The 27,449-nt window shown below is 47.4% G+C and overlaps 2 protein-coding genes across 2 annotated transcripts in view; both read left to right on the plus strand.

Moving 5' to 3' along the window:
• Positions 1 to 19,215, plus strand: part of sorbs1 (sorbin and SH3 domain containing 1) — a 28,411-nt gene extending 9,196 nt beyond the window's left edge. The window contains exons 12-26 of the mRNA XM_079280394.1: positions 177 to 260; positions 4,176 to 4,225; positions 6,160 to 6,338; positions 8,293 to 9,717; positions 10,896 to 10,960; positions 11,145 to 11,315; positions 11,559 to 11,605; positions 11,984 to 12,098; positions 12,195 to 12,320; positions 12,413 to 12,607; positions 12,815 to 13,366; positions 14,067 to 14,162; positions 15,249 to 15,436; positions 15,547 to 15,653; positions 15,969 to 19,215. Of these exons, the coding sequence (XP_079136520.1) occupies positions 177 to 260; positions 4,176 to 4,225; positions 6,160 to 6,338; positions 8,293 to 9,717; positions 10,896 to 10,960; positions 11,145 to 11,315; positions 11,559 to 11,605; positions 11,984 to 12,098; positions 12,195 to 12,320; positions 12,413 to 12,607; positions 12,815 to 13,366; positions 14,067 to 14,162; positions 15,249 to 15,436; positions 15,547 to 15,653; positions 15,969 to 16,036 (3,468 nt within the window). The 3' untranslated portion in view covers positions 16,037 to 19,215. The remainder of the gene's footprint in view (positions 1 to 176; positions 261 to 4,175; positions 4,226 to 6,159; positions 6,339 to 8,292; positions 9,718 to 10,895; positions 10,961 to 11,144; positions 11,316 to 11,558; positions 11,606 to 11,983; positions 12,099 to 12,194; positions 12,321 to 12,412; positions 12,608 to 12,814; positions 13,367 to 14,066; positions 14,163 to 15,248; positions 15,437 to 15,546; positions 15,654 to 15,968) is intronic.
• A 1,817-nt stretch (positions 19,216 to 21,032) lies between these two features.
• On the plus strand, positions 21,033 to 27,160 carry pdlim1 (PDZ and LIM domain 1 (elfin)). The gene is made up of 7 exons (XM_079280403.1): positions 21,033 to 21,291; positions 22,551 to 22,702; positions 23,031 to 23,115; positions 24,218 to 24,402; positions 25,434 to 25,582; positions 25,730 to 25,847; positions 26,500 to 27,160. The coding sequence occupies exons 1-7, from the start codon at positions 21,199 to 21,201 to the stop codon at positions 26,684 to 26,686; spliced, it is 969 nt and encodes a 322-aa protein (XP_079136529.1). The 5' UTR covers positions 21,033 to 21,198; the 3' UTR covers positions 26,687 to 27,160.
• Positions 27,161 to 27,449: the final 289 nt, after the last annotated feature.

Consider the following 27,449-nt stretch of genomic DNA (forward strand, 5'->3'; position numbering starts at 1 on the left):
AGACTGTTCCTTTAAGATAGACTTGAATAAGTGTGAACCTATCCTTCAATGAGAACAGCTGCAGTGCTGCTGGTAATTGATGGTGTTGGGCTCATTACCGTGGTGTGTGTATTCTGTGCTGTCTGAACTGTCTTCTCTTTGTCTTTCTCCTCCTCCTCTTGTTGCCATGCCCCTAGACTCAGGATGTAAACCCAGAAGATGTAGATTTAGAGAGTGAGCCTTGGTATAAATTCTTTTCAGAGATGGAGTTTGACAAAGCGGTAAGTGGTCGCTGTCTTTAAAGTGACAGTATTTCATTGCATGTGATAACATCCATGTTCAAATAATGCCTAAACAAGCTGTGTCTATGTGTCTATAAGGACTACTCCCGTTTCTGCTACCGAATAATGGAATTATTGATCGTGCATAATAAAAGGTTATGTGACAGCACGTGTAAGGGGAGACCGCTTCCTCTTCAACTAAATTCACTACCACGTGTCCCATCAACCAACGTTTATACAACCCTGTTTTTAATCATAAACTCTTTGTTAACTTGAACTGTTTTAGGATGTATATCAGCGATCCCGTCTGCAGCTAAACTTTTTTCAAAGCATTTGACATATCTACTGTCATCCCTCGTCATCACCTCGTACAATGGAAAAGGATTTTCTCCCCCTTCGTGTCTAAAATAGTCAACTGAGATCTATTTTTGCCCTCTTCAAACGTGGCTCGCAGCTATTTGTTTGCATCTGTGATGCTGAGTGAGCACTATCAGAAAACTGCTGTGGCCCTGTGCAATTTAGACAGTTGGTATCATCACAGGGTAGTGTTGAGTCATCACCATCCTTTTTCCTTTACACGGGGTGGCAGTACCCCTGTTCTTCCATGTTGTTAACTCATCGCCCGTTGTTTGGGTCATTTTTTGATATCCACCTTGCCAACCGTGCGAGGCCTGGCCTGGATGATTCATCCAGAAGTCACTCTTCACGTGGAGAGTCTGCGGTCCTCTCGAGCATTAGGCTCCGGGTTAATAAGAATTGTTGCCCGTCTGCTGTCTGGTATATTTACCAGAATACCCAAACGGACTCAGACGTGTTTAAGCAGCACACGGTGCCACGACAAGTCCATGCCTCGGGCCTCAGTTGGCACCAGACAAGCGTGGCACCGTCCGCCTACAAACAGATGTTGGTTCCCCTCGCTCCCTGTCAGTCAGAGCCATACCGCCACACCCCGGATCATACGAGGTGGCACCGCTAGCCCCCACATGAGGTCATGTCCTAGCGTTGGCCAGACGCGGGGTCTCCAGCTCCAGGTTAGTGTATATGTGGAGGAGGTTTAGCGGTGGAGGTCTCATGGCAGCCTGGATGTTTGCCAGATGATCTGGGCTTGATGACCGGCTCCTGTTTAATGTCAAAGTCACTTCTAAAGCTGCACCTGGTATGCGTAGCATTTGACCTTAAGGCCCAGCCAGACACTCTGGCTCATTGGGGTTTGATTGACATATCAGCACTCACTCGGTATTACCGGGGGAGAGATATGGGTGGAAGTCTGCAAAAACCACAGTGCTCCGGGGTTAAATGAAGAGCTGTGGTCCAGTTTAGTCTTATTGATGACCTTCAAAGTGCTGCGGTGAACCACTTCTAGTGGTATGACTCGACAGTATTAAAAGTTCCTCTGATCTACACCTTTATAACAGTCTTCTTGTGGTTTCACACCGCTAATTAGCCAGTTGTCAGCTAAATACCTCTAAAGAGCAGGCTTAGTGTCAGTAACACATTAGATCATCCGAGCAGACGGCACGATGTCCTCCTCCTCTTTATCCCGTCCTGTCAAATCATCACTCCTCGTCACTTAATAGCCACTGGGTAAGAGTGACGCCTGTGTATAATCACAGTAATGGTCCTCTTGATTAACATGAAGAAGAAAACAGTGACAGTTACGGTCCACACTTATAGCTCCGGTCAGGAAAGAGCCTTCAGGCCGGCCAACGACCGACACAGTGACTCCATCTGTGGAGCATGTGCTGACAAGGGGGCTGCTGCCACACTGTCTCAGCGCTGAGTTACATAGCCGCCCCCTCCCCTCCCCCCCTCCACCGCCACCTGACATATTCTAAAGGAGGCGACTCTGTAAGCCCGCCAGCTCATTGTGCTTTCATATTTAACCTCTGTTACACACTTGGCCTTTACCTTTAAGCGTTTAGCGGAGATGAGACGAGGGGCGCTCGTGGCTATAACAGGCCCTTCACACTGGGGGAGCTGTTTGTTTTCATGAGTACACATCAACACAAATAAGGTGCTGGAAAGAATGAGATTCATGTTACCATGACCTACTCATGATCGCTATTTTGAATATGAAAGTGGCTCTGAGTGGCCGGGGACACCTGTTAGGAAACATGCACAAAGGAATTCTGCAGAAACGGAGTCATCGGCGCTCCACTGACTCACCGAGGCTTTCAGTCATGTCCATGTACAGCTCCGGACATGTCACGCTCTCGCTGCTTTCATCCTCTGTGTGCGTCTTCATCTGATAAGTCGGGCCAGTTTTTAGCATCTTGTTTTTATATGCTCTCTTCCTCTACCTTCTATTTGCCCCTTCTATTTCATTAGCCGGATGAACAACGTCCCTTCGTAGTAATATGATCAGTGAAATCAGAGTAGGATTAGTTTCAAGCTGAACAGTTTTACCTTTTATGATGAAGAAAGGTTCACATGAAGTGACACTAATCAGGCATCTTGTAAATAACCAGATTAAGATGCCATTCCTTTACTCCAGATAAGCTTTCCATGCTTGTTTCCTGTTTACTTTCCACTGATGCCGTGTGTGTGTGTGTGTATTAGCCCAATTACCCAGGGGTGCAAGAGGACACTATCTTCTCCCCCTGATATCAGTTATGAGGGGGGGGGGGGAGTACAAGATATGGCGGAGCGAGGAAGAGCTGCAGATTATTCAATAACACTGGCGTGTTCCCCCGGGTCGACATGGAACATTTGGCTTTATAAATAGACCGGACTACAGACCTGCCAGCCTGTTCTGTTCTTACAAAGATAGGCATTTATTCTGAAAGGTTATAAATGATCATCCTGCCCTGGCAACTAAGTGGAAAGGCATGTTGTGGCAAATGTCGCCGCGGAGAATGCTCCTTGTCTGGTCATCGGCGCGTGGAAGCGGACACTTGGCCGCGCCGTTGGGGAAGTGGACGTGGTATTAGCGGCAGGGCCGGGCTGGCTGGGATGGGGATTGCACAATCGTATTTGCAAACAACACTTGCTCTCTTATTCATAGTGCCCCGTGTCACATCCGTTATTTTTACCTGCTGTGACGTCTGAAAAGAGGGGAGCAACAGAAACAGTGGGCTAAAATTAGTTGGCTCAAACCATTCAAAATGCTGGTGGGTGCCACCACACTGATCCTGTGTTTTGGAGACAATATCTGCTTCTAAATACCCTCTACTTTTACTCTTGTAGTCCTTCAAACAGTATTCACTCACTGTTTCCTCTCAGTTTATTCATTTCTGCCTTTCTGTTTGTGCACTTTGTTGTTATAACTGTGTTATAAGGATCTGTTTCTACAATGAATATGTTTGACTTCACTTTGTCTGTAAGCATTTGTGTCTCTTTTTGGCCCTTTAAGTGTGTGAGAGAGAGAGAGAGAGAGAGAGAGAGAGAGAGAGTGTGTGTGTGTGTGTGTGTGTGTGTGTGTGTGTGTGTGTATATGTGTGTGTAATCCGGCCTGCTTCCCCACCAGCTGGTTAATTGTCCCCCGGTCTGGTCCAGTGGTAATGAGAGTGACTCAATACCAGACAAAAGAAACGGCTTCGCTGGGAGACAGCAGCCCATTGGCTGAGCCCGTGACAGCCCCCTCCCCGCATGGCTGCCCCCCTGACCGATGCACGCCCACCCGCCCATTTCCCCCCTCCCCTCCCCTCCCCTCCCCATCCCCTCTTCTCACTGCCGCTTGTTTTCTCCAACTTGCATGCAGGCCAAAACACACGCTTACTCCTCCATGCCGAGCCCAGTCCGGAGAAGCTGAGAACCCCGGCTGCTCGAGACAAAAAAAACCCAGAGCAGCAGAGTGAACGCCAGCGAGGAGAAGAAGAGAGAATCTGACCATAGCTAATGCCCCTGCCTCTGTTCTAGCTGGAGGAGAACCTTCCCGTGGATCTATCAATGACTTCTTTGTTTGGTTTGTTGCAGAGTGCCCCCTCTTTCAGCCCCCTGGAAACAGCCTCCGACCTGCAGCAGTAGTAAGTCCATGTCCTCCTTCCCATTCCAATACTTGAGCTTTCAATCTTTGCTTTCCTCCCTTCCAGCGTGCCGATGATTATTTAAGGCACGTTTTGGGGATAAATGTCAGTGAGAGATTTTCTCCAACCCTGTAGAGCTGGCCCACCCTCAGCAGGGGGAACTCCTGCTTCCTGAGGAGATCCCGTTAATGAGGCAAAAAGCTCCCAGAACAGTGTGTCCTCTGTCCGTATTTCACGGTGTTTTGTTGAGAGGGTGGGAGTCATGGCTGCTATGTGGGGGGTTTATTTAAAGACAGCAACCTGGATGTCACTGGGAGAGAGGGAACTCACCCAGCTGCTGCATAACTTAAAAACCGTTATCTTCTTCTGAATGGGCGTGTGCACAGAACTCAGAGCGGCAACTGCATTGTGAAAGAGGATGCTGGCCATTACTAAAACAAAGCCTGCCGAGCCCTTGATCTTGTTTTTGTCCGATGAGATTGACATCTTCTATTTTCGTTTGTGTAATAAAATGTAAGGAATTCGGGACTGAGCCACGGTGACTGTCTCGCGCTGCAGTCCGGGGGGAAAATAAACTTCCTCCCTCCATTTCTGCCGAGCGCTTTCCATCTGCTACAATCATTATGTCACCGTGGCCAAGTACGTGAAGACAGATTCCCAATCCAACTTTTTAATCCAGTGGGTCGTTAGTATTGAAAGGAAGAGGCTCCCGGGGAAGGGGAAGTTCACTCACCCAAACTTTTCAAAGGAAACCTCGGGTCATAAAGTGACTTCCTTCAGAGGCACACATGTTTAGGGCAGGATGTTGTTTTTATTTGAAATCAGAGACATTCTGAAGAGCCTTCTTGTAAATACATCATTTGATTGTAAAATGTAAAACCATATGCGCCAGTGTGGCCGCATTAAATGACTGAATCTCTTCGTAAATGTGTGTGTTTTCAGGACTCGGTTAGACACACACACTGTGTTTGCGAGCATGATGGCTCTTATCAGTTAACGTATTTGTATTTTTATTTAAATTGTCCCAAATTGTTTGAATGGCATCACCGTAAGAGCTGGCACGGCCATGCAGCAGTACAGACTCAGTAATTGGCATTTAAATGAGCTCCTCGTCGCTCCAGAGAACAAGATGAACATGACAGGAACCTGCAGTATGGTTCAGTCAGCGGTTCTCTCGCAGGCTGATTACTGACTGTTGACTTAACCAGAACCATAACAGGAGATGGACTTAAATCTCACACGGCTCCTGTCCTGCAGACTTCCTGTGTAGCATTTATGTGAATTCTTGTAAGTAACCCAGAGCCAACCTGATTTTTAATGGCTCTCTGCAGTCAGCAGTGCACACAGCTATGAAAGAGCTGTTTGTGTTGAGGTCGGGAACAAGGAGCGCAATGTAGCCTTATGTTTGTGTAGGCTTGGCAACACCGCAGATGTAAAACACATTTTGGAAAATAGTAATTCCTCTTTTTCCTAACACGAGTGTCAAGTCATTTCGCAACACTTGGGGTCTCTCTCTGCTTCATTAACATGTGTTGTCCGCACAGATAGAGCCACAGCGTGAGTAACACGTGAGCGGCAAGTGAAGCAGAGTAAAGCTGACAGCGGTACAGGTGCACCATGTGGGAATGCTCAGAGAATATTTATAGAAATGTGTCCCGACGGCCTCTCTGGAATGCCAAGATATGTGCGGTAGCGAATGCCTCCAACTCAACGTCGCCCTCCAAATTCCTTCACTTTCTTTCTCAAGTTTGTTTCTTTCTCTGTCTCTGATTATTTTTTGCCCTCCCACCAGTCTGCGAAAGACAGGAATTACCTCAAGATACACTAAATGAGAACCACATGACAGCTCATTATACCCAATTGGCGCTCCTCTGGTTATCATGAATCGGGGCTGTGTTTGATTAGCTGTCTGCGTTCCTCTTGTCGCTGTCTAGCTCCTCGAGCAAGTCTGGACACAGCGAGGTGGAGAAGGACGGGGGATCATCCACGGGGGAGCCCGGGGCTCCAGAATGCGACCGCCATGTTTACAAGAGCGTCCTGGAGGGCGGCGACATTCCCTTACAAGGTCTGCGGGCCCTAAACAAGCGGCAAGCCAGCGCCTCCTCATCTAAAGGTAGGATAGCAGCCGCGTTATGTGTGCGGCCAGTAAAAACGGCACAGGTGTGTGTGGATGTTTATGAGTGTTGATGTGCGGCTAGACAGCACAGCGGGCCGTTTAAGGCCTTTCCTCCTGGGTCAGGAGAACCAATGAGTTACAGACGTGATGTTAGACTGCTCAAGACCGCGTCAGGCGGGGATACATGTGTTCCCAGTTACCTTTCTGTTGGAACTCCAAACCGTTTGCTTTCGCCCAGACCTCACAGCATCGGCCAATCACCTCGCGGCTTTTCATTCCCCCCGCCAAACTTTTGATTTATTATTGATGCCATGGATGTTTTCATCACACGTGTACCGGCCATCTGCTTTGGAAAACTCATGGAGGGAGTGAGGCTGTCTCGCTAAGTCGATGGAAGCTAACCTTGGAGAGTTTAACACCCCCACCCCCCCCCCCCCACCCCACGCCTCCCCACCTCTTGCTCCAGTTGTGGGCCGCCAGTCGCTAGGCAGGCTTAGGGCAAGACTCCAGAGCGTTCCAGCGCCAGAGAGCGGATGGATGAGGAGCGGAGATAAACAGACAGGGGTGAGATCAACAGGAGGGGGGGGGGTAGGCATGAGGAAGTCAGCTGTCAGTGTGAGGTCCGAGGGCTGGAATGCCTGCGCACATGGCCGGGGGGGGGGGGGGGGGGGGGGGGACGCTGGGGGAGGAGAGGTGAAGAGACGTAAGGAGGAGAAAGGGCAGGACAGTGTGACCCAATACATGTCGTTACTGTGCATTACATCTGGAAAGACTATTCCACAGATAGACAATGGAATAGAAAGTTTCCACTCAAAGTTTTGTATATTTCCACAATAATGACTAATGTGTTGACGCTTGGAACTAAAATAAATCCAAAAAGTTTAACTGTGGAGCCCCTGCAGTAAATGCATTTGGCTCTCCAGTCAACTGACGAGCACGCTCCTTCATTAGCCTCCTGCCCGAAGAGATAAAGCACAGAGTGCCAGAAACCAAACACTTGTGCTCACGAAAGACAAAAATATCTGTATAAACCTTTGTCTTCTGAAGAGCCGAGCCTCCTCGGGGGCTTTTCAGCGACCGGGACTCTTCTCTCTCTCTCTCTCTCGCTGGAATATCTAGTTTACTTCCTCAGCGTGTGCTTTTTCTGCCAGATATGAATGTGATAGATGGGTCACTCGTGCTGCTGAAGTGTCTCGCAGCATGTGAATGTGTTGTGTCACTTCCCGGCTCCATCTGTGGCGTTATCGCCAGCAACGCTGCAGCCGGGAACCGACGCAGGGTATTCATCACAGCTCTCTGACAGCCATATTTTTACCGGGCAGGTTGACTCAGGCTTTATTTATTAGTTACAACCGTGTAGGGGAGCAGCGTATTAACAGGGGTGCCATTGGGCATTCATCACTGCAGCCCGCCTGTCTGATTGCTAAAAGTAGAAGAGAAGAGGATACAGCGTGTAGGAGGTTAAAGCGGAACAGGCAGCGGTCATGTGACAGAAAGACGTATGAAAACAAAATAGGTAACAGAAAAGACTTTTATTTAATTGAATTGTTTTATCTTTTTGTTTTTAAATGTACTGATACTGCAGTCAGTGTTAATAATTCCTACACGACCTCCAACATCACATAACATCTCATGGCATATTGCTGTCTTAATACTTTATGTTCCACTTGTTATGTTTCTGTTAACAAATAATATTGACAATGCAAGAATCTTTCAGACAGTAAATATCCCCTTGTTCCATTTTTACAAAGCATTATTCTTCATGCTGTTAGTATAGAAGTCATATTTTACTTGATGCACAACGCATCAAGTCTGCTTCCTCTTCTCATCCACTTCTAATGGAACTTGGTCTGTACTTTAGAAATGTGCCTGACTCTGTTTTAGTGTGTGTGAACCTGTGACCATTGTAATCTAATATGTTGTTTATTCTGTTGTCCTGCATGCTTGCCAGTGGATTATAAAGGTGGGAATGGCTATATAATTTCACCCTGCTCCTCTGTAACTAGTCGATCGGTTCTTGCCAGTAATGCAATAGGTAACCAGTGTAAGAATATGAAGCCTCTGTCTGCTGCCAAAGCCTGCATACCCCAAATCCTGCCCTCTAAATTCAAGCCCAAGCTGCTGCCGCCCAGTGGTGACAGTCAGGAAAGCAGGACTAAAGCTGTCAGGCACCCGAAGGCCCACAGCTGTGAGGATCTGTATACGGGGCCGTGTGACGCAGACTTTGCTGGAGCGGAGGAAAGGCAGCGTGGGCAACATTCAGACTCCAAGTCCAGCTGCGGCACCGAGAGTGAGGACGGCCTCGGGAATATTTCCCCCGCAATTAGGAGGAGCGCATCCGAGTTCTCCGGCCTGTACAGGACCATGCATCACATCCAGCGGCCCAGCTCGGCCGGCTGCAGCCCCCACGGCAGCGTCCGCAGCCTGGCCTCCCTCTTTGAGAAGTCAAAGGCCGACGGGGGCGGGACGTCAGAGGCGGACGACGGGGGCGACATTCCACGGGACGCTGTGTCGTCACGGGTCAGCGAGTTTGAAACGATCATCCAGCGGTCCGGCTCGACGCCCAGCCGCTCCTCCTCCCTGCCCACCCTGCACTCCGGCCACAGCCCCGGCCACAGCCCCACCCACGTCTACATGGCGTCCGTAGTGTCAGCGGAGTCCCTTTTGGCAGCTGACGCCACCCAGATGGACGCCTGCTCCGCAGCGGAGGCCGAAGGCGGGAGCTGTGGGGAGGAGGCCCTGTCACCAGGCGGTGTGACCGCGGAGGAGGACGGACACGACGTCAGCACTGATTCCCCCTCCAACACCGAGGCCGAGGTCGAGCTGATCTTCAGTAAAAGTTCCCCAGAACTGAACCACCGAAACGTGGGCGGATCAAAAAGTCCCCCTGCCCCGCTGACGCCGTCGCCGCTGCAACACAACCACCTCCACCACCACCACCTGAACCACCAACTCCTCCTCAAACCCAGCAAATGCAAAGGCTCCTGCCCGGCCTCTTACACCCGCTTCACCACCATCCTCAGGCACGAGAGGCAGCAGGCCTCCACCCAGCAGGAGAGGCCGCCGCCTCTGGAGAAGAAGGCCGCGCTGCCCGGGAACCTCTTCCTCATGGGCCCGGCTCCCTTCAGGCTACGGAAGAACCTGCAGTCCCACCAGAGTCGGAGGAGCCTGCTGGCCACCAAGGTGATGGCGGGCACCCAGAGGCCCAGCGCTTTGTCTCCCGAGCCCAGGCCTCTGATCCCGCGGCGCCTGTCCTCCCTGGAGGTCCTGGAGAGGCTGAGTAACGGAGAGGAAAGCAACACTGACCACCTGAGTAACGGGCAGGGCTTGGACGCCAACGGGAACCTACTGCAGCCGCTGGCAGCTCACCGCAGAGGTGGCTATCTCCATACCTTCACCACTGTCACCCTCCTCTCAACCCCCCCCCCCCTTCCTCTGTGGTCACCCATTTATCTCGACTCTCTCTTCACCTTGTGTCCCTTTCTCTCCACAAAGCGACGCCGCCGCCCTCCCATCTCTAGTCTGTGTGGTGTGCTTACAAAGTGACAGAGAAGCCTCCATCTCATTGTGTCAGTGTGCTGTTTTGGTGCTCTCCCATTTCACTGTGAATCAGTGCCATCCCGCAAACACTGTAGGAGGTTCAGGCAGCTTTTGGTAACGTATATATACAGTATCTCTCCTGGTGACATCAGATTTGAGTTGTATGCAAGAGTGCTCGAGCCTGCGTAAGCATTACATCCATACAGACTGAATTCTGTGTTTTACTACACTGCTATGGCGTAGGATAACTGTATATGAAACATTTTATGATCCACAATGAGACGTCAAATCCTGTCCTTACATAGCAAAGAAAAGAAAGCCTTGCCTAAAACTACAATCCCAGCATCCCTCTGTAATGGTTAAGCAGGATATGTATGGATATAACATTGCATACGCTCTCTCAGACTGATGTCTCACCATGTCTGTATCTGGTTTTTGTTTTTGTTTTGTTTTGGGAATAATTTACATCTGCCGTCTTTCATTCTCTCACCATGAAAGGTTTGTTTTAGCCAGACAGGAAGTAAATAACAGAGTGAAACATCTATGGTGGGGAACAAATTAAGTCATGAAGACATCGATCTAATATAGTGAAAGGTGAACCTTCTGTAGAATAGTCGTCGATTGGTCGATCATGATGTCATGTTTATTCTTTTGGCCAAGATACAGTCGGTTCCATATTTCCTTTCCTGCATTTGTTTTTGTTTTTTTCCATGAACACACATCGGATCATTCTGTGTTCATTCCTATGTGCATGCAGGAATACATTTGGTTCTTTGGATGTGTGTGTCTGTGTGCTTTTTGTTTTTAGTGTTACAGAGATTATGGTTGTTCATCCAAAGCATGCGTAGTTGTATTTATTCTATGTTTCTGTGATTCTATTCTTTGGAATTGAGGAGTTGACTGCAATATCAGCATCTTCTATTTGGAAAGTGTTTGTTATCTCAGTTGGATGTGCCTTGAGGGTTGACGGTAGAAAGGCTTCACGGCGTAATCTCCATGCTGCTTCTGTTTCAGACTCGTCCCCAGTCCTCGGGGAGAGCCAGGATGAAGTGTTGCGAAGGCGTCACGGGGACAAAGAGGTGAACTTCCTTTCAGATTTAAGCCAAACTTTCATAGATTGCACTCTGCACAGAATAATCCAGAGAGCTGGGTTATGAATGAGGAAATCATATATTATCCATAACCGCTGAGTCACATGAATAAGAGAGTGGAGGAGACTCATATCTGGAGGGGGACAAACGGTTCAGTCTGGTTTCCTGGCAGAAAATCTTGGAGGAGCAGCGGCGGCTGAAGCGGGAACAGGAAGAGGCCGACACGGCGTCCAGGCGACACACGGGTATCGTCCCGACGCACCACCAGTTCATCACCAACGAGCGCTTCGGAGACCTGCTCAACATCACAGATAACACGGAGAAGAGGAAGTCAGGCATAGAGGTACAACGTCTTATCCTTCTGTAAGCAGGAAGCCGGATGGCAGATGCTTTGTCAGTTTGTGTGTGTGAGCCAGGGCACGCAAGGCTTTCTCCTCTGGGTCGAAGGTTCAGAGGGGGGAGAGCAAGTGCTGTTTACCGGCTATATATCGACACGTAATGTGGTATTAGTTGCACCCCTGTGGTGTTTACCGAGGTGTGTGCCTCCAGTCTCACTGTAACGGGTTTCCTTCTTGTTTCTGCACAGAGAACTCCAGCCATGGCTCGCTTCGACTTCAGAGCAGAAACTCTAAAGTGAGTATCTGTTACGGGTCTAACAGGCAGTTGATGCCGGGACGTTGTGTTTTAAGACGCTGGTAAATTGTGTCCACCTTTTTGAAGATTTACATACGATCCGACCTTATCAGCATTTCTTTTGTCTCATAGGTGGGGTAAGCAAATTCTGACAAAATGCCAAATCATACAATCGCAGGAAGTTGCTGTTTAGACGAGTAGAATCCTAATAATAGAATTACAAGTTGCCTTTTACTTGAATGTGAATAAACCCCACCCATCTGGTGTCAAACACAGGTCTGCATGAGATCACTCTTCCTTCATTCTCGTACTGTAAAATAGTTTTTTTTTGCTTCTTTCATTTCATGTGAGTAACTTGTGTGTTTGGGACATTTCTAGGGAGTTGCCGTTTCAGAAGGGAGACATTGTCTACATTATTCGACAGGTGGATCAAAACTGGTATGAAGGGGAACATCACGGAAGAGTTGGCATTTTCCCTCAAAGTTACGTCGAGGTACGTGAGTTCTCTCCGTCTCGTGTTCTGCTGCACACTGGGATTCAACTCGTATTTTCTCACTCAATCCGTTTTGTTGCTCGTTGCCTCCTTCAGCTCCTTCCCCCGACAGAGAAAGCCCAGCCAAAGAAAAGTGCCCCGGTGCAGGTGCTGGAATACGGAGAGGCCGTCGCCCGCTTCAACTTCAACGGGGACACGGTGGTGGAAATGTCCTTCAGGAAGGTGTGCAGTGGGAGTCAGTCGTTTCACTTCGGAGCACTTTGAAGCGAGTTTAAAGGATTTTCTCACACGTAGCAATGCTTTTGTCTCTGCAGGGAGAGAGGATCACGCTTATTCGTAGAGTCGATGAAAACTGGTACGAGGGCAAAATCTCCGGCACCAACCGCCAAGGCATCTTCCCCGTCACCTACGTGGAGGTGAACAGACGACCCCGCATCAAAAACGGGGTGGAGTATCTCGACCCCCCCGTCAGCCAGTCGCCACAGCGCAGCACCAACGCTTCTCCTCAGGTAGGGAGGCTGCATTTAGATGTGGTGAAGAGGTTTTCTTACTGCGTCTCTGAATCCATGCGTTTTCATCGATGTTCACGTTGACTTCACTTCTGATTTTATTCTTTTTTTTTTGCCCAGTGAACTTGTCTCATCTTTCCTTTCCTTTTCCTTCCCTCATCCCCTCGTCGCTCCCATCTCCTCCCACCTTGCTGTTGCTCTTAAAAGCTGTATCGTAACCGTCTGACCACCTCCCCGCTGCCCCTCCCTCGCTCCCCCCGCCGCTCCGTGTCCCCCGAGGTCCACGCCATCTCCTCTGAGTGGATCTCCCTGACCGTGGGAGGAGGAAGCCCCCCCACCGCGCCCACCCCTCCCCTGCCGCCGCTGCCCTCCGTGTCCTACCGCTGCGGCGAGTACCTGCCCCCGCCCTACTCCGCCAGCCCCGTGCCCCCCATCACCGGCAGCCCGTACTGCGTCTCCCCCATCACCGGCAGCCCGTACTGCGTCTCCCCCATGGCCTCCCCGTCCGCCTCGCCTCTCCCCCCGCCTTACCCGCCCAGGCCCAACTCAACGACCCCCTTCCTCACGTTCACCCCGCCTCAGGGGGGGGATTTCCTGCTCTCCCTTCACTCCCCGCGTCTGTCCTGCAGCGTGAGCCCCTGTGGGGGGCCGGTGCTGGAGGGCTGGGTGAGGGGGGAGAAGGAGTCGACAGAGGGGGAAGGCGCAGAGGGGGACGGGGGCCACGCAGCCCAGAGCGGCAGGCGACACAGCCCTGCAGAGGTATCTTCTGCATGGTGTGCGGTGATGCATCCCAGGCTCACTCAGAAACACGGGCTTTTGGCCACCGTTCGATTCCCTAAGATAGACGTGTGATGAAGTGCTGACGCTGGCGTTTGTGAGTGGAGGAAGGGACACTAACTTGGAGATTTGACCTGAAGTTGGCCACATGGATGACTCTGCTGGTTTAGTGGAGGCAGATTAGGCTCAAAGTCACACCGCTTAAAGCTGCAAGTCTGCATGTTGTTGTGTGTGCGCTACTAACACGCAAGTGATTTACAGTGTTTTACAGTGTTTTTCAGTGTTCATGTGGTGCGCTGCAGGTTTCCTAGCATTAAGAGGAGATATTGTGTTGCATTTTCAGGATCGATTTGTGAGCTCAGATTTCTTCCTCTTCAACAGATTCAGCATGTTGTTGTTGTTCCATGCGGAGGTGTGATAACATGGACGCCGTTGGAGTTTGGAAGTTTATTTAGGACAGTGAGATATTTATGAGCGCTTATTTATAGGTTTCACATGTTGACTTGCGTTTCAAAAGCTGCAGCGAGGTTGGAATTTCCACCGACAGGGAAATGCAACCAGTGGCTGAGGTCTGACGGTATTCACAGCAGGTGGTGGGTGTGTGGTGCGAGCTCGAGAGAAAAGCTCCTGTTTCTTTCTTTTTTTAAATGTCCTTCGCTGATTCGACATTTTTGTGTTGCAGTTTGTGAAGAACGAGGCTGACCATCACGGCCGGAGCTCCAGGAGCCCTGTGATGCTGTTCGACATCCAAGACAACAACAATGTCAACTCTTTTGCGGTAAGCTGGAGTTTGTTCAGTGACTTCATCATCTGTTTAACTTATTAACCCATCACCTTCAAAGATCCATTTGGCTCACATCATCTTTAACTCCCATTATGTCAAATGTGTGAGATATTCGAGGACTGTCCCTTAATTAAAGGAGTAGTACGACATTTTGGGAAAAAGATATATATATTTGCTTTCTTGCTGAAGAAGAAGATCAATATCGCTCTCATGTTTGTCTGCTCAATATGTAGCTGGAAGTAGAGGCCAGTTAGCTTAGCTTAGCATAAAGACCCCAAACAGCTAGCCTGGCTCTGTCCGAAGCTGATATGATTCACTAATTAACATAACGTGTTTATTGGTGTCTTGTTTGTTTCATCCGTACACAGACCAAAGTGTTTGGGAGTTAGGTGCCGCTTGACTGAAAGTGAAAGTGGCGACAGGGGTTTCGTAACTCCGCCCCCCAATGTAAAGGACAGATGAGGTGGTTTGGCACCGACAACTTTAAAAAGAGTTGTTGAACCAGGTCGATAAGCAGGAGAAGTTAAAAACAAAAGGTTCACAATAAAACAAGGGGCAAAAAAATGAAACTAAGCTAAGCTTTGTATTGAACGGACGGCTATGGCGAGGAATCGCTCTTCTCATCTCGCGCTCAGCAAGAAAGCGAATGAGAGAACACAAGGAGTACATTTACCCCAAACATCAAGCTCTGACTTCATCTGTACCAGTGAGCTTCCCTAAAACACTGCATGATCACACTGAACGGTATCCTGTTGAAAAGTGAACTAATACCTCATGTTTCCTGTCTACATGCTCTCACTCTGCTGTCTCGCCTTTCCATGCCTCTCCTCCCGGGCTCCACCAACGTCTCCTCCGCTTTATCTCCCGGCTTTTAACGGATCACTTCCTTTCCTGCCTTGCTACTTACTGGACCGACCTTCCTGTCTCACCCCCTTCGCCCACACACCCCTCACCTCCCCCCCCCCCCCCCCCCCCTCTCTAACTCCTTCACCTCTTCACCTCGGCCTCCTCCGGGACTATCGGTGGGGCCGCTGTCTGTCTCTCTCTGACGACTTCGCCCACTACTACCACTACTACTAGGAGGCAGTGTGTAATGAGATCTTGAATATAGCTGAGACCTCGGTGAGGTACTGCAGCACCCTGTCCCACCACCCTCATGACTCTGTCCATAGACTGCACCCCCACCCCAGTAAACAATCTCTCATCATTTCCCAGCAACCCCATTCTCACAGCAGCAGCCCGGAGCCGAACCGTCTCAACTGTGGAATGTGAGTGAGATCGCTTTCACACCATGTTTTTTGTCATAATTTCATCACTGCTTTTGGGATTTTGCATCTTCTTAGCTGAGCGAGTTTACCAGTCTAGTTTCTTCCTCCAGTTTCCAGGCTCTGTACAGTTACGTGCCGCTGAACGAAGACGAGCTGGAGCTGCAGGAGGGCGATCTCATCAGCGTCATGGAGAAGTGCGATGACGGCTGGTTTGTCGGTATGTGCCTTGCGGGCCTCGGGGGGCTCATTCCTCAGGGATGCAGTCACACTCGCAGTGTCACATCAATCCTTACAGGGTTTCTGCACAATGACAGCAAAGGACTGTACGCGTGCAATGTGCACGCTCCGGGCAGAAGTAGAGTCATTCTCACATCCTTCCATGTAGGGTTTCTACAGCATGACAGCACAGGACTTGCCATTCATCTTAAATATATCTTAAATATGTTATTTTTGCTTTTAAGTCAACATCGTTTGAGCCTTTAATCTGAGAATCCATTTTTTACTCGATCCTTGTTCTTTCTTTTCTCTCCAGGAACCTCAAAGAGGACGAAACTGTTTGGGACGTTCCCTGGGAATTACGTGAAGGAGGTGAAACTGTAAAGACGTCTAATCTGGCTGTAACACATGGTCGCCTGTCAAGCTTGGGAAGTCACTACTATCGCGCATGGCTGTTGGTTAGCGTAGTCATTTAGCCGGGCGAGTCCATTTTGTCTGGGAAAGTGTTCGGTTGGGCCTGAGGTATGTCAAACTGTACGTGGGGAGGCGGAGCCAGACACAGCTCGCTGCTCGGACCTCCGTCTGGTGAACACCTCGACAACGCTTTGCACACTCTTCTTGACAGAATTTCGTCTGTCGCCACGTGTGGAATTTCTCCGCGACAAACTACCGCAAAGTAGCTTTTTATTGTACAGATAAATAGCTTCCATCTTGTCCATGTAATCTACAGTACATAAGTGTTTACGTAGCAGCTGAGTCTGGAGGCCGGCAGCAGAGCAGTGTGAGGATTAAAGAGTGGATCTGATTACCTGAACTGGACTTGGGAGGATGCAGGATGTGTTTTTAGGAGACGTGTGGGTGGAGCTGATTGCCGCGAGCTACCTTTCAGGACCAGAGGTGTTCATCACGATTAGCTAAGTATGAACCTTCAGTGTTAACAGACATTTAATCCAACGTGGTGGTCCGTGCTTCCTTTTAGATTATGTATGAAGCCCCTCTAGGACGTGGTCTCTGACGGACCTCTTTTACTTTCTGTCACATGTCATGAATCTTCGTTTTTCCAGCATTTGAAGAACGTCACAGAACATTGGCAACTCAGTGTAACCCCAAAGCTTTAGATACCGGTGCAGTATTGCCTTCATTTTTCTATCTCAAAGTTGTTATACGACAGTTATTACCAAGTCATGTGCTGTTAGCTCCACAACAGCAAACACAGGACACGTGGACTGTGTTGAATGTCTGATAAAAGTGAGGAGAAACTGTGTGTATGCACATCCTATATTTTCAAACGATTTATTTGTCCTTTCATACCCCGTGTCTGCTGATGGACGAGGCCCGTCAGGTAGCTGGCGGTAGACGCCTGGCTCCAGCGCAACCACAGGACAGGCGTGGTAGCACTTAACTTCCTGTTTGGTCTTTAAGGGAGACCCCCCCCCCCCCCCTAACAACATGATAGCAGATTAATCACACAAAAAAGATATTTCATGTTTGCCAATGAGGTGTCTTAGAATATAATCATTTTTAAGAGCATATTGAGGTTTTAACCACGCCCCTACTGACAGGATTGTATGTTTTTTTCGCCATGTAAATGTGTACAGAAAACTTTTAAGAGGCCTTCCAAATGTGGCTCCATATTTTCATATTGTCATGAACACAACTTGGCTTACACAGAGAGCGGAATGGTTTGAATAAGAAGCATTAGCACAGCATGCACAGAGGTGGACGGATCAAATCGGAGCATGAAACACGATCGGCCATCGCCTCGACATCGGCCACCTTGAGCTTAAAGCATTAGAAGCGATGACAGTCCGCTCTTTGAGCTTCCATCGCTCCCTAATGGAAGATCGCTTTGCATTTTTGATCCGAGGCCCCCCCCCCCCCCCCCCCTGAGAGCACAGAGCATGTCAGAGTGGTCCACACGCACAGGTCGAAAGACGATAGCTATTGTTTGTTCTCTGCTCGCATCTTCATTGGATTCCTCGTTGTCATCAACCGCCGCACCGCGCTCGTCAATCCTTCGCAGAGCTTGTCAAATAGCTCTCGGTGCTTGTTACGACCTGCTCCGGCTGGCGGTTTTTAGGGTAATTGCAAGGGAAGTATTTTAATTCAGTTTTGTTTCTACCAGGTGGACTAGTGTGACTATCTGATCCTCCAGGTAGCCGGGTCCTTTTCCCCCAAAATCCACACATTTCTAATCAGATGGTGCCGGACTCTCAGTGGGCCGACCCGTGACACTAGAACTCTCCACGAGTGCACAACACCAGAGACATGATGGGAAGTATTAAAAAGAAAGAACAGCAGCTCTCGCTTACATCTAGAAGTGTGTGTTTTCTACGGCTTTGTCTTTTCAATGTGTTAGCTACAGTTGTGCAGTGATGATAAACATTTAGGAACATGTATGTGGCCGCCACATAATGGACGTATGTAAGTTTAATCAGTGACAAAGTGCATTCATGTAACAACAGTCAGTAGCAATCAGCGTTTCATCCTCTGACAAAAAAAACAAGGAGTTTCTTTCTCACCGGCGACAATTTTTGCCAACATCTGCAAAGGAATGTTTTCTCAAGATAACACTCCGCACTGTGGGTCTGCCTGTGTAGCACTGATATAACATTAAGGTATTTTGTTACACCACAAAAGCATGTTTTCCCTCCACTGCTGGCGAAACATTTCTTTTTTTTGTTCCTGTGTAACTTCATCTCCGCGTGAAAATGTGCTGATTGGCTGAGAGTCTGTCGGCTTTTCTTCCCTGACAGAAGGAAAGATCCGCTCCATCTCAAACACACTACACGGTGGGCAAATAAACAATCAGTCTCACACACACACACACAACTCACTCCATATTGTTCCTGTGGTATTGTGCTCCAGAAACAGGGACGTGTGAATGTATGAATAGATGAATGTGGCGCAATGCACACACAATATGTAAAAAACAAAAACATGTCTGTATTTTCATCTTGAATGAACATGCAGACTACTGAGCAGCAAGGCACAAGAAGGATTGTAAATATGTAAAATAAAAAAATAGACTGCGAGCAGACTGAGCTCTCCGTCACTCGCAGCGCTTTATTTACCTGAAGGATGTTTTTTTGGGGGGCAAAGCACAGAGTGAAGCGTTACTGAGCACAGGAGGTCTGACGCATATGAACATTACGCTGCCATTTGTGACGATCATAATGCCTTATGTTCGAAGCAAAATTGTGCCTCATTTTCATTTAGTGTTCTGTTTTTTTTGGTTGGGGGGGGGGGGTCATTGAAATGTACCCATGGCATATTTAATGTAACCATGGTGTTCCCATTAGTCCTAGTCTCTGTGATGGGAGAACATTGTACTAAGAACCTGTCAGTTACTGTGCAAGTACCTAAAAGTGTGACACGATGCTTTAACGTGATGATTAATAATCATAAGGATGGACTAGTTTGATGAGACACACAACCTGCAACAGGTTTGCTTTGTTTGCTTCAATTTGCAGTGCTGTTACATTGATAATATTAAAATAAAGATACTATACACTGCTGTGACTTTCGGTATTATGCAATATTTAATAAACCGTTGAAACCATTTGGTGTGTTACTTTTTTTCTGATTTCTGGCAAAAGATCTGAATTACTTTGACATATAAGATCATTTGTCATATAGATGTTAGCGGAGTAAAGTCAGCAGTGTGAAGGTTTATGAGCTCAGAGCTACACAAAAGTGCTTAAAGGCTCATTCTCTGTGGCTGTGGAATCATGAGCGGATGCAAATGTATGTGAGCTCCAGGAGCTGTTAATATCCGGGCTGCTGAACTGTGCAAATGATTATCTTTTTATTATTTGTATTTGGTGTGGCACATAATTTAGGCTACACCTTGGCTAATTATTGAGATTAATGTTTAAGTGTCAAAGAGGATAACTTAAGTTTACATAAATAGTTGTGTAAAATGCCATTGAGATGGTGCTGTTGACAGATGTGTTTGTACAGGAGCAGATGTTTTTTTTGCACTTGACTTGATGTTAAACACTTTAAAGCCCTCACAGACTGCAGTGGCCTGAGGCCTGCTGAGGATGCACGTCACCCCTACAAGAAAGGACGTGTTTCATTTGGTCAGTCGACAGAGCTTTTTTCTCTCCGCTTTCAGCAGAGATCCTCTGGCAGCAATTCAAGTTTTTGGGAGCGGCACATTCCACATCCTGGGATTTAGGTCTACCATAAATGGTAAGCTCTCATATAACACGGTGACGTACCGGGCAGGCCGACATCCCTAAAACAAACACTGGGGCTCATCTGAGAGGAGCGGAACACGAAGAGGACTCACTCTGCTCTGCTTTTACAGTATTTTCATCGATGTTAAAGGTTCAGCAAACATAATTATTGTTTTTTCAAATAGATTATTGAAATATTCACTACAATTATTATTTCTCACTGGTTTGGTCAGCATATACATGGATATGTTGAGTGAGTGATGGCTCACAGTGTGAAGTGGAGGTCTCCTGTTAGTTCTTCATCAGGACACAACAAACACAAGTGTGTGTGTGTGTGTGTGTGTGTGTGTGTGTGTGTGTGTGTGTGTGTGTGTGCGTGTGTGTGTGCGCGTGCGTGCGTGCGTGCGTGTGTGTGTGATGCATAGGGTTCATTCTCAGCTTAAAGGATAAGTCTGGTGTCATCTTCTATTTTTATTGTTGTCAGTAACTCCCATGAAGAGACAAAAACCAACGATGCATTATTGTCACTCACTTTGTGACTTCCCTCTCCGGTCTGTGGCACTCTAACTGAAGATGTGTAACGTTAAAGTTGCTTTGAAGAACTTCTAACTGACTGAAAGTCTATATTGAATACGGATCTCTCTATATCACCTACAGAAGTAAACAAGACTAGATCTGGCTTTGCTGCAAAGTCAAAGTTCCTTGCAGTAGCTTTAAATTGGGGCCCAAATGTAGCTGGGCACTGTAGTTTATAGCAACAGGAGTAGGCTATACCTCTACATTTATTGGGCTCTATTTTCAGACGCAGTCCTGCGAATTAATACACATTTATTGTACTGGTAGGTATTTGTAAAAAACAAAGAGTGCCCATGTGTATTGTATTGCAGGGACAGTGCAACTTATTTATGTGTTTTAATAGGGTTTTTTGGCACAGATGAATAAGCTTTATTGGGCGTTGGATACACATTCGTCTGTTCAATCAATTGTTGGTTTTGGACTTTGAATCAGAACTGTACATAAAAGTCTTGGTTCTGGTTGCGTCCTATTGTTAGTTGTTCTCTAGGTCAAAATCACCTGTCATCCCTGTTACCTTGGTCAGCTTCCCCGACACACATTACGGAGTGATACATTTTGTCAATATACGATCTTTGCGCTCTCATTTATCAGCGAGGAAACTTCCAAATATATTGGTCCAAGTGTAACCTGAGGGTCCACCCACTGCTCTGATGCTGCGGAGCCAGGCTCAAACTTCCAGCTATCGATCTTTGCACATGTCACATGCAGTAGGAGGTGCGCTGGTGGTCTGAGACGAATCTTTAATAAACACGGTAGCAGACTCCCCGAAAGACCAACAATACCGCCATGCCTCTCCGGGTTGTAGTGCAGGGCCCTGGGCCCTGGGGCTTCAGGCTGGTCGGAGGAAAGGACTTCGAGCAGCCGCTGACTATTTCCCGGGTGAGTGTTCCTGTTAGCTGCTACATGGTCACATTCAGGGTAACCACACCTGGGCTGGTCCCGACGAGACGTTCCCCTCGCGCTGTTTCCTTCACTGAGAGCAGACAGTTAGTTCGCGTTCGCTCGAGTTAACAAAAGGCTAACGTCACTTCTCAGACGGCTAAGTTAACTGATATCACTTTAATTCAACGTTAGCGAACTATTGTTACACTGTCGGTGTATTGTACTTTGAGCCACTGACAAGAATTGTCCAGTGTTTTTACACGTTAGCTGTGCACTTTTACACCGCTAACGTAACATTTCCCCATTTCAGTTCTTCTTATTTGAAAGCTCAACGTTACGCTTTTTTTACTGATGTTTTATGTGTTTTTCAACTGTATACTTAAGTTAAAGAAAACTAATCAAAATATGCCAGTATTTAATAATTTCTGCAGACTTAATTAAATGCGTGGGTTGTCATATTTCATTTACTTTAGTCATAACTTCAAATTTAAAAGCATAATATGGAGAACGTCTTATGTTTTTAAATAATGAAATTCCCGAGTGTCCCTGAACCTCTAACCCACCCCCCCTCCCTCTTTGACTTCCTGGTAGCTCGTTCTGTACGGCATTTTGCGGCGTCTGGTGTGAACACGACCGGCGGCGCGTTGGACGCGATTGTGCAGTGCGTTGGACGCTTTTTTGCAGTGCGTCAAAAAATCAACGCGACCGGTGTGAACACGGCATCACTCTGCATCCTACACGTTTCACAGTGTGACAGTAATGAATATGACTATGACCCGCCATTGTGTACTCAGCCTGAGTGGCGGCTGCTGTTCCTGTTGTAAATATGGCTCCAGTGTGAGCTCCACTCCGCCCATGGAAAAGTGATTAGGAATGTTTGGACTGACTCGCTGCTTCATGCCCTTATCTTCGGTCGTGTGTCTGCCTCCAGGCAGCTCTCAGCCTCACCCGTGTGTACTGTAAATAACGAACCGTGTTAAGGTCCTTGAAGGTAACAGTTAAACAATCCAGCTGTAGATCTGAGCTGTGGTTAGACTATAAGGTCGTATCTCACTGTAAACCAAACCTGTGTTCTCCACATAGTCACGATTCAAGTTATTTTATGTGTAAGTGCTGTTTTTAAAGAATCCTTAACGGAAATAGATTTTTTTAAATATAACAAAGGTTGGGCTTTGCCTCTACAAGTGTCAAATACCTTCCAAATCAAGCTCATACAAAGTCCCTGTTTCTTATCAACTGTGTCTCCCGTGTTGCAGGTCACCCCCGCCAGTAAAGCCTCTCAGGCCAACCTGTGCATCGGAGACATGATCCTGGCCATCGACGGAGAACCCACGGAGAACATGACTCACTTGGAGGCGCAGAACAAGATCAAGGGCTGCATAGAGGAGATGGTGCTCTCCTTAGACAGGTGGGATGTAGCGACATGTGCAGAGTCTGACGAACGCTGAGTAACGTGAGACGGCCGGCTGCAGTCCAGGTGTTTTTGGGAGTGACGTGGTGTTTATTCGTGACTTTTAATTAAAGGACAAGTCTTTCTGTTGTTTTACCGACATCTTTACTTTGTACGCAAAGCTGCGTTGTGGTCCTGTGTCGTGTCATTGTATTGTAACTTACTGGAGGTGGAGGATTTCTGGAGGATTTTCTATTTTTTTGTTTTTAAAGCCAATATGTGTGGTACTATTTTGTGATTTTTCAATAATAACACGAAGTCTTCTTGTCCGTCTTCTGTTCCGCAGGTCAGAATCTAAAATGTGGTCACCGCTGTCCTCTGAGGAAGGGAAGACTCATCCGTACAAGATGAATCTTGCATCGGAGCCAAAGGTGTGTGTGCTGTCTCAACACCACAGCGGGTTGAGCTTTTAAAATGACCCCCCCCCCCCCCCAAACTCTCTCATTCAGCTTGGAATGTGGAGTCCTCACAGGTAGTCTGGTTATACGGTGTCTGGAAGCCTCCACGTTCCTCTCCCACCGCACCCACAAAGCCTTGTGGGTTGTTTTTTCTTTATTTTTCTCTCTCTCTCTCTCTCTCTTTACACTGCCAACGATGAAGTCATTGTTTACTTCCCAACAGGAGGTTTCCTAGGAGACGGTAGTTTATCAGCCAAGCGCTGACGCAAGCTTCAGTTCCTGCCCGCCGACTGGAAAAGTGTGAATTCATGTAGGAAACGGCGTCTCGGGCTCCGTGTGTTTCACAGAATGTTGTGCATTTTTCTCACTCACACACACGTGTTTCAGCAGCTTGTCTGGATTTGGTCACTTTTACTGTGTGTTCACTGTTTCATTACTTTAAACCTTTGCTTTGTACTGTTTGGGCCGTACGGTCACTGCTCGTGTTAGATTTACTCGCTCCCAGAGACTCTGGTATTTCTGCGGTTCGGCCGTCGGACGCTTGAAGCATGAGCTATATTTGGAGGCATTTCCGTGCTCCCACCGTGATGCATGAGCTAGATTTGGTGGTATTTATGTGCCCACTTTCATGGCGTGCCAGTGTCATGACGTGCTCCTCTTAAAAGAGGCCGTTGGCTATAATTAAGTCCCAATCCACAGTCGCACATTATCTCGCTAAATTATGTGTGACTTCGAGTCAAACTAGAAGCAAATGAGGCCGTTTTGACGTTTTCAGTTGAACAATATTTTCCATCGTTATTGAATTGAAGGTTGGGTGTTTTCAGATATTGAGTAAGATTTTTAGCTATCATAACTATCAGCTGCATGTTTGTACATGTGCAAGCTCATACTTTTTTTCTATTTTTTTTTTTTATGAAATGACAGTTCATCTGAAGGCGTCAAAAGTTGTGACCACCATTGCATCGAGGTTGCACAACGAGTGTTGCATGTTTCAGACGCAAGCCTCTGCCCTCACTCCCTTTTATTTAACTCGGTTACTCACTGAAAGCTCTAACGGTGCCGTTTTTTCAAACAGGAAGTGCGAAACATAGGCTCCACCCACAACAGGAGAGCTCTGCCGTTCGTCGGGTTTGGCCCCAAAGTTGTGACCAACCAGTACAACAGCCCGTCCGGTCTCTACTCTTCAGAGAACATCAAGGACTTCAACTCGACCGTGGACGAAGTCAAAACCATCGCGATGGCCAACGAGCCCAACAACCAGTAAGTTGGGGCCGGGTGATCAGAGACAAAATCCAACTGTCTTTGACCCAATAAAACAACAATCTGACTATGTTAGCGTTTGAAGTGTACGCATTTATTGTATTTGTTTGGTATCGACATCTAAATGTTGCTCTATTGATTCACCCTCTACTTACTCTTCAGAGTGTCCACATACGTCGCAGACAGCAGGTCAAAGTTCAACTACATGCTCAATGTCTCTACAGCCCACGCTTTTTATTGGTGTTTCACTAATGATTCACAGCCCATTTGGATTAAGCAAAACCCAACGGACTTAACCACCGTTACACAACTTCACTACTACTATATGTATGTGTAGTGGTGGGTAAGTCTGCTGAGCAGAGAATGGAGTCTTTCTCCCTCTGTGTGTTTGTTGTTGCTTTCTTCGTGAGGAGGCCGTCCCTCCGCTCTCATCGTCCACTTTAGCTCCAAACATTCAGTTCACAAAAGCACTGTTTTGAAAAGTTTGATCAAAGAGTTCCAATGTTTCATCTGAAGAGACAGAAGCACAACACGTCTCAGAATCAATCACTTCATTGATTGGACACACAGGTGAGAGTGGATCTTCAGTATTTCTGATCAGTTCGCTCAGCAGAAATAGAGTTGCAGAAGGCTGTGTGATATGTGTCTTTACAAGTCACAGTAATGTGGATATGATGAGGTATTCACTCAGCTATTTGCGAATGAAGAGAGACGATTGGATCACTTCATGCCACCTTTAAGATTAGGAATGCAATATTAAACTCTATCATGAAACAGAATTAAGAAAACAAAACTCTGGAGAATATGGGACAGTTTTTGATCTCATCTCTGTTTGGGGACGAAACGGCAGAATCATTTTTTTTTGTGAAAATAAGCATGATACACAAAAGAGCAACGGTCTTATGAGCTCATGGACTTTTCCAGCCGTGCTCTTTATGTATCAAACAAAGTGATGGCTGTGTGTTTCTGAAGAACGCGTTGGCGTTCCTGCCTCCTGCAGACGTGTTGAAATGAACCCTGTTGCTTCGCAGGGCTCCGTCGGCTCCATCGCAGACGGGCAAGCGGCCGGCTGTAGCAGCAGATTCTGAGGTTTACAAGATGCTGCAGGAGAACCAAGAGTCCGACGAGCCTCCGCGGCAGTCGGCTTCATTCAAAGTGCTTCAGGAGATCCTTCAGACGGGTACGGAGCCCGCTTATCACTCCCAGCTTTTAGATTACATTACAGATTGAGGGGACTCAAAATCCCAATGAAAACGACGCATCATCGATATGTGTAGAACCAGCGGAACCTCGAAGTACGTTGAGCTGTTCCTCTCTGTGTTTGTAGGGGACCCTGATAAACCGTCGGGGTTCAGGAGTGTGAAACCACCCGCCACAAAGGTCGGCTCATCGGTGGGGAACACGGACATGTTACCCTCCTGTGACAAATGTGGGTCGGGGATCGTGTAAGTATTCTACGTTTCCTCTGCACATGTTCATTTTGCAGCACTGAAGAAGTTCACCACATTCAGTTATTGCATTTATTTACCGTCCACATTGTGACAAAACGTTGTGAGGCAACACAAAGGGCCCGAGAGTCTCTGTCTGGAGTTTGTCTCCACCTTGTGGCTGAGTTTAGTTAGGACCGACGGGAAGCCTTGTTGGCGCTGTTGAAATGTGTTACAGCAATATATTTCCCCTTAAAATGTATTTAGTTGCTCATATCCTGTCAGCCCTGGTTGAGGTTATGTCTTATTCTACATACAGACCCACACACTGTTGTTTGACACAGTTCACAGTATATGAGAATCCGAATGGCCGGGACGTTTGTTGCATCCGTGTCTCTTTGTTTCCTGACATTTCTCCCTCATGTCCGTCTGTAATGAAAGCATAACAATAATGATAAGGCTGTTTCTTTTGCAAGGAAATGTCCAGCAGTCACATATCGGTGCGATGTTAGTAGTACCGTTGGACATGTAGTGAAGCTTCTAACCTTTTTTTTTTTTCGTGCTGCACATACCATGAAAACCTGATCCAAATCAGTTGAACCCAGCTCATGATCTAGTGTCTGGATGAACGACATCATTTGATGTAGTCTATGTGATGTGTCTCCTTCAGGGGGATGGTGGTAAAGCTGAGGGACAAGTTCCGCCACCCCGAGTGCTACACCTGCACGGATTGCGACGTCAACCTCAAGCAGAAGGGACATTTCTTTGTGGAGGAGCAGATTTATTGCGAGAAGCACGCACGCGAGCGAGTGACTCCTCCAGAGGGCTACGACGTGGTCACCGTCTTCCCCAAGTAGAGCGCCTCGCTGAGCTCTGCCTCGGACTGCACGCCACTACAGGACGCCGCGACGTGACCCAAGACATTCCAACATTTAGCGCTTGCTACTCCTAAGACTCTCCACGGGTCTTTCTCTCGCATTAAGCTTCAGTACAGTCACTGGTAGGCAGGGCAGTAAAGAACTATATCTTTGAAAATGTTGATTTGCACATTGACATCTACAAAAGGAAAGTTGATTGATACGATGAAATGATGGCATTTGTTTTTTCTCTCCCTAAAAATAATGTATCATTTTCCATTTGATTGACAGACATGATATTTGTCTTTGTACATGTTCAGTATGTTCGTTTGAATCCTGGAAACAAAAGAAAGCCACACTTTTTCACCCAGAGGGACATGTTTTATTAAATAAATAGATGTACTTTTATGCAGCAGAAACACATTTGAATATCTTTTCCAAAATAAATATTTTTAGCTCAAACCAATTGTCTTGTCCTCAATGATTGTGCTTCCTGGAGTGGGACTAATTGTAAGTTGCTTTGTCATGAAATGGTGTTCTGAAACTCACACTTCTTATCTTAATAAACACTCATTTTGAACCCATTTATTTGAAGTGCTTTAAAGAACTGTTCACTCTGAAGGGAGAGAATGCTGCTGCACTGATGGGTCTGGAAGTGCAGCATGCCTTAAAGGGTTAACACAGAGCAGTGCAGCAGCTTTCTAAGTTACTCAATTCCTTGTAAAAAAATAAATGAAAATGCTCGCGATTATAAAGAGTCAAA

The sequence above is a fragment of the Melanostigma gelatinosum genome (assembly GCF_949748355.1).
Source record: "Melanostigma gelatinosum genome assembly, chromosome: 12".
NCBI lineage: Eukaryota > Metazoa > Chordata > Actinopteri > Perciformes > Zoarcidae > Melanostigma > Melanostigma gelatinosum.

Bases quoted from the DNA above. Each gene is read 5' to 3' on its own strand.
- pdlim1 (XM_079280403.1), top strand. From the start codon at position 21,199: ATGCCTCTCCGGGTTGTAGTGCAGGGCCCTGGGCCCTGGGGCTTCAGG. The intron at 21,292-22,550 runs GTGAGTGTTCCT...CCCGTGTTGCAG, and splicing joins AGCCGCTGACTATTTCCCGG to GTCACCCCCGCCAGTAAAGC. The intron at 25,848-26,499 runs GTAAGTATTCTA...TGTCTCCTTCAG, and splicing joins AAATGTGGGTCGGGGATCGT to GGGGATGGTGGTAAAGCTGA.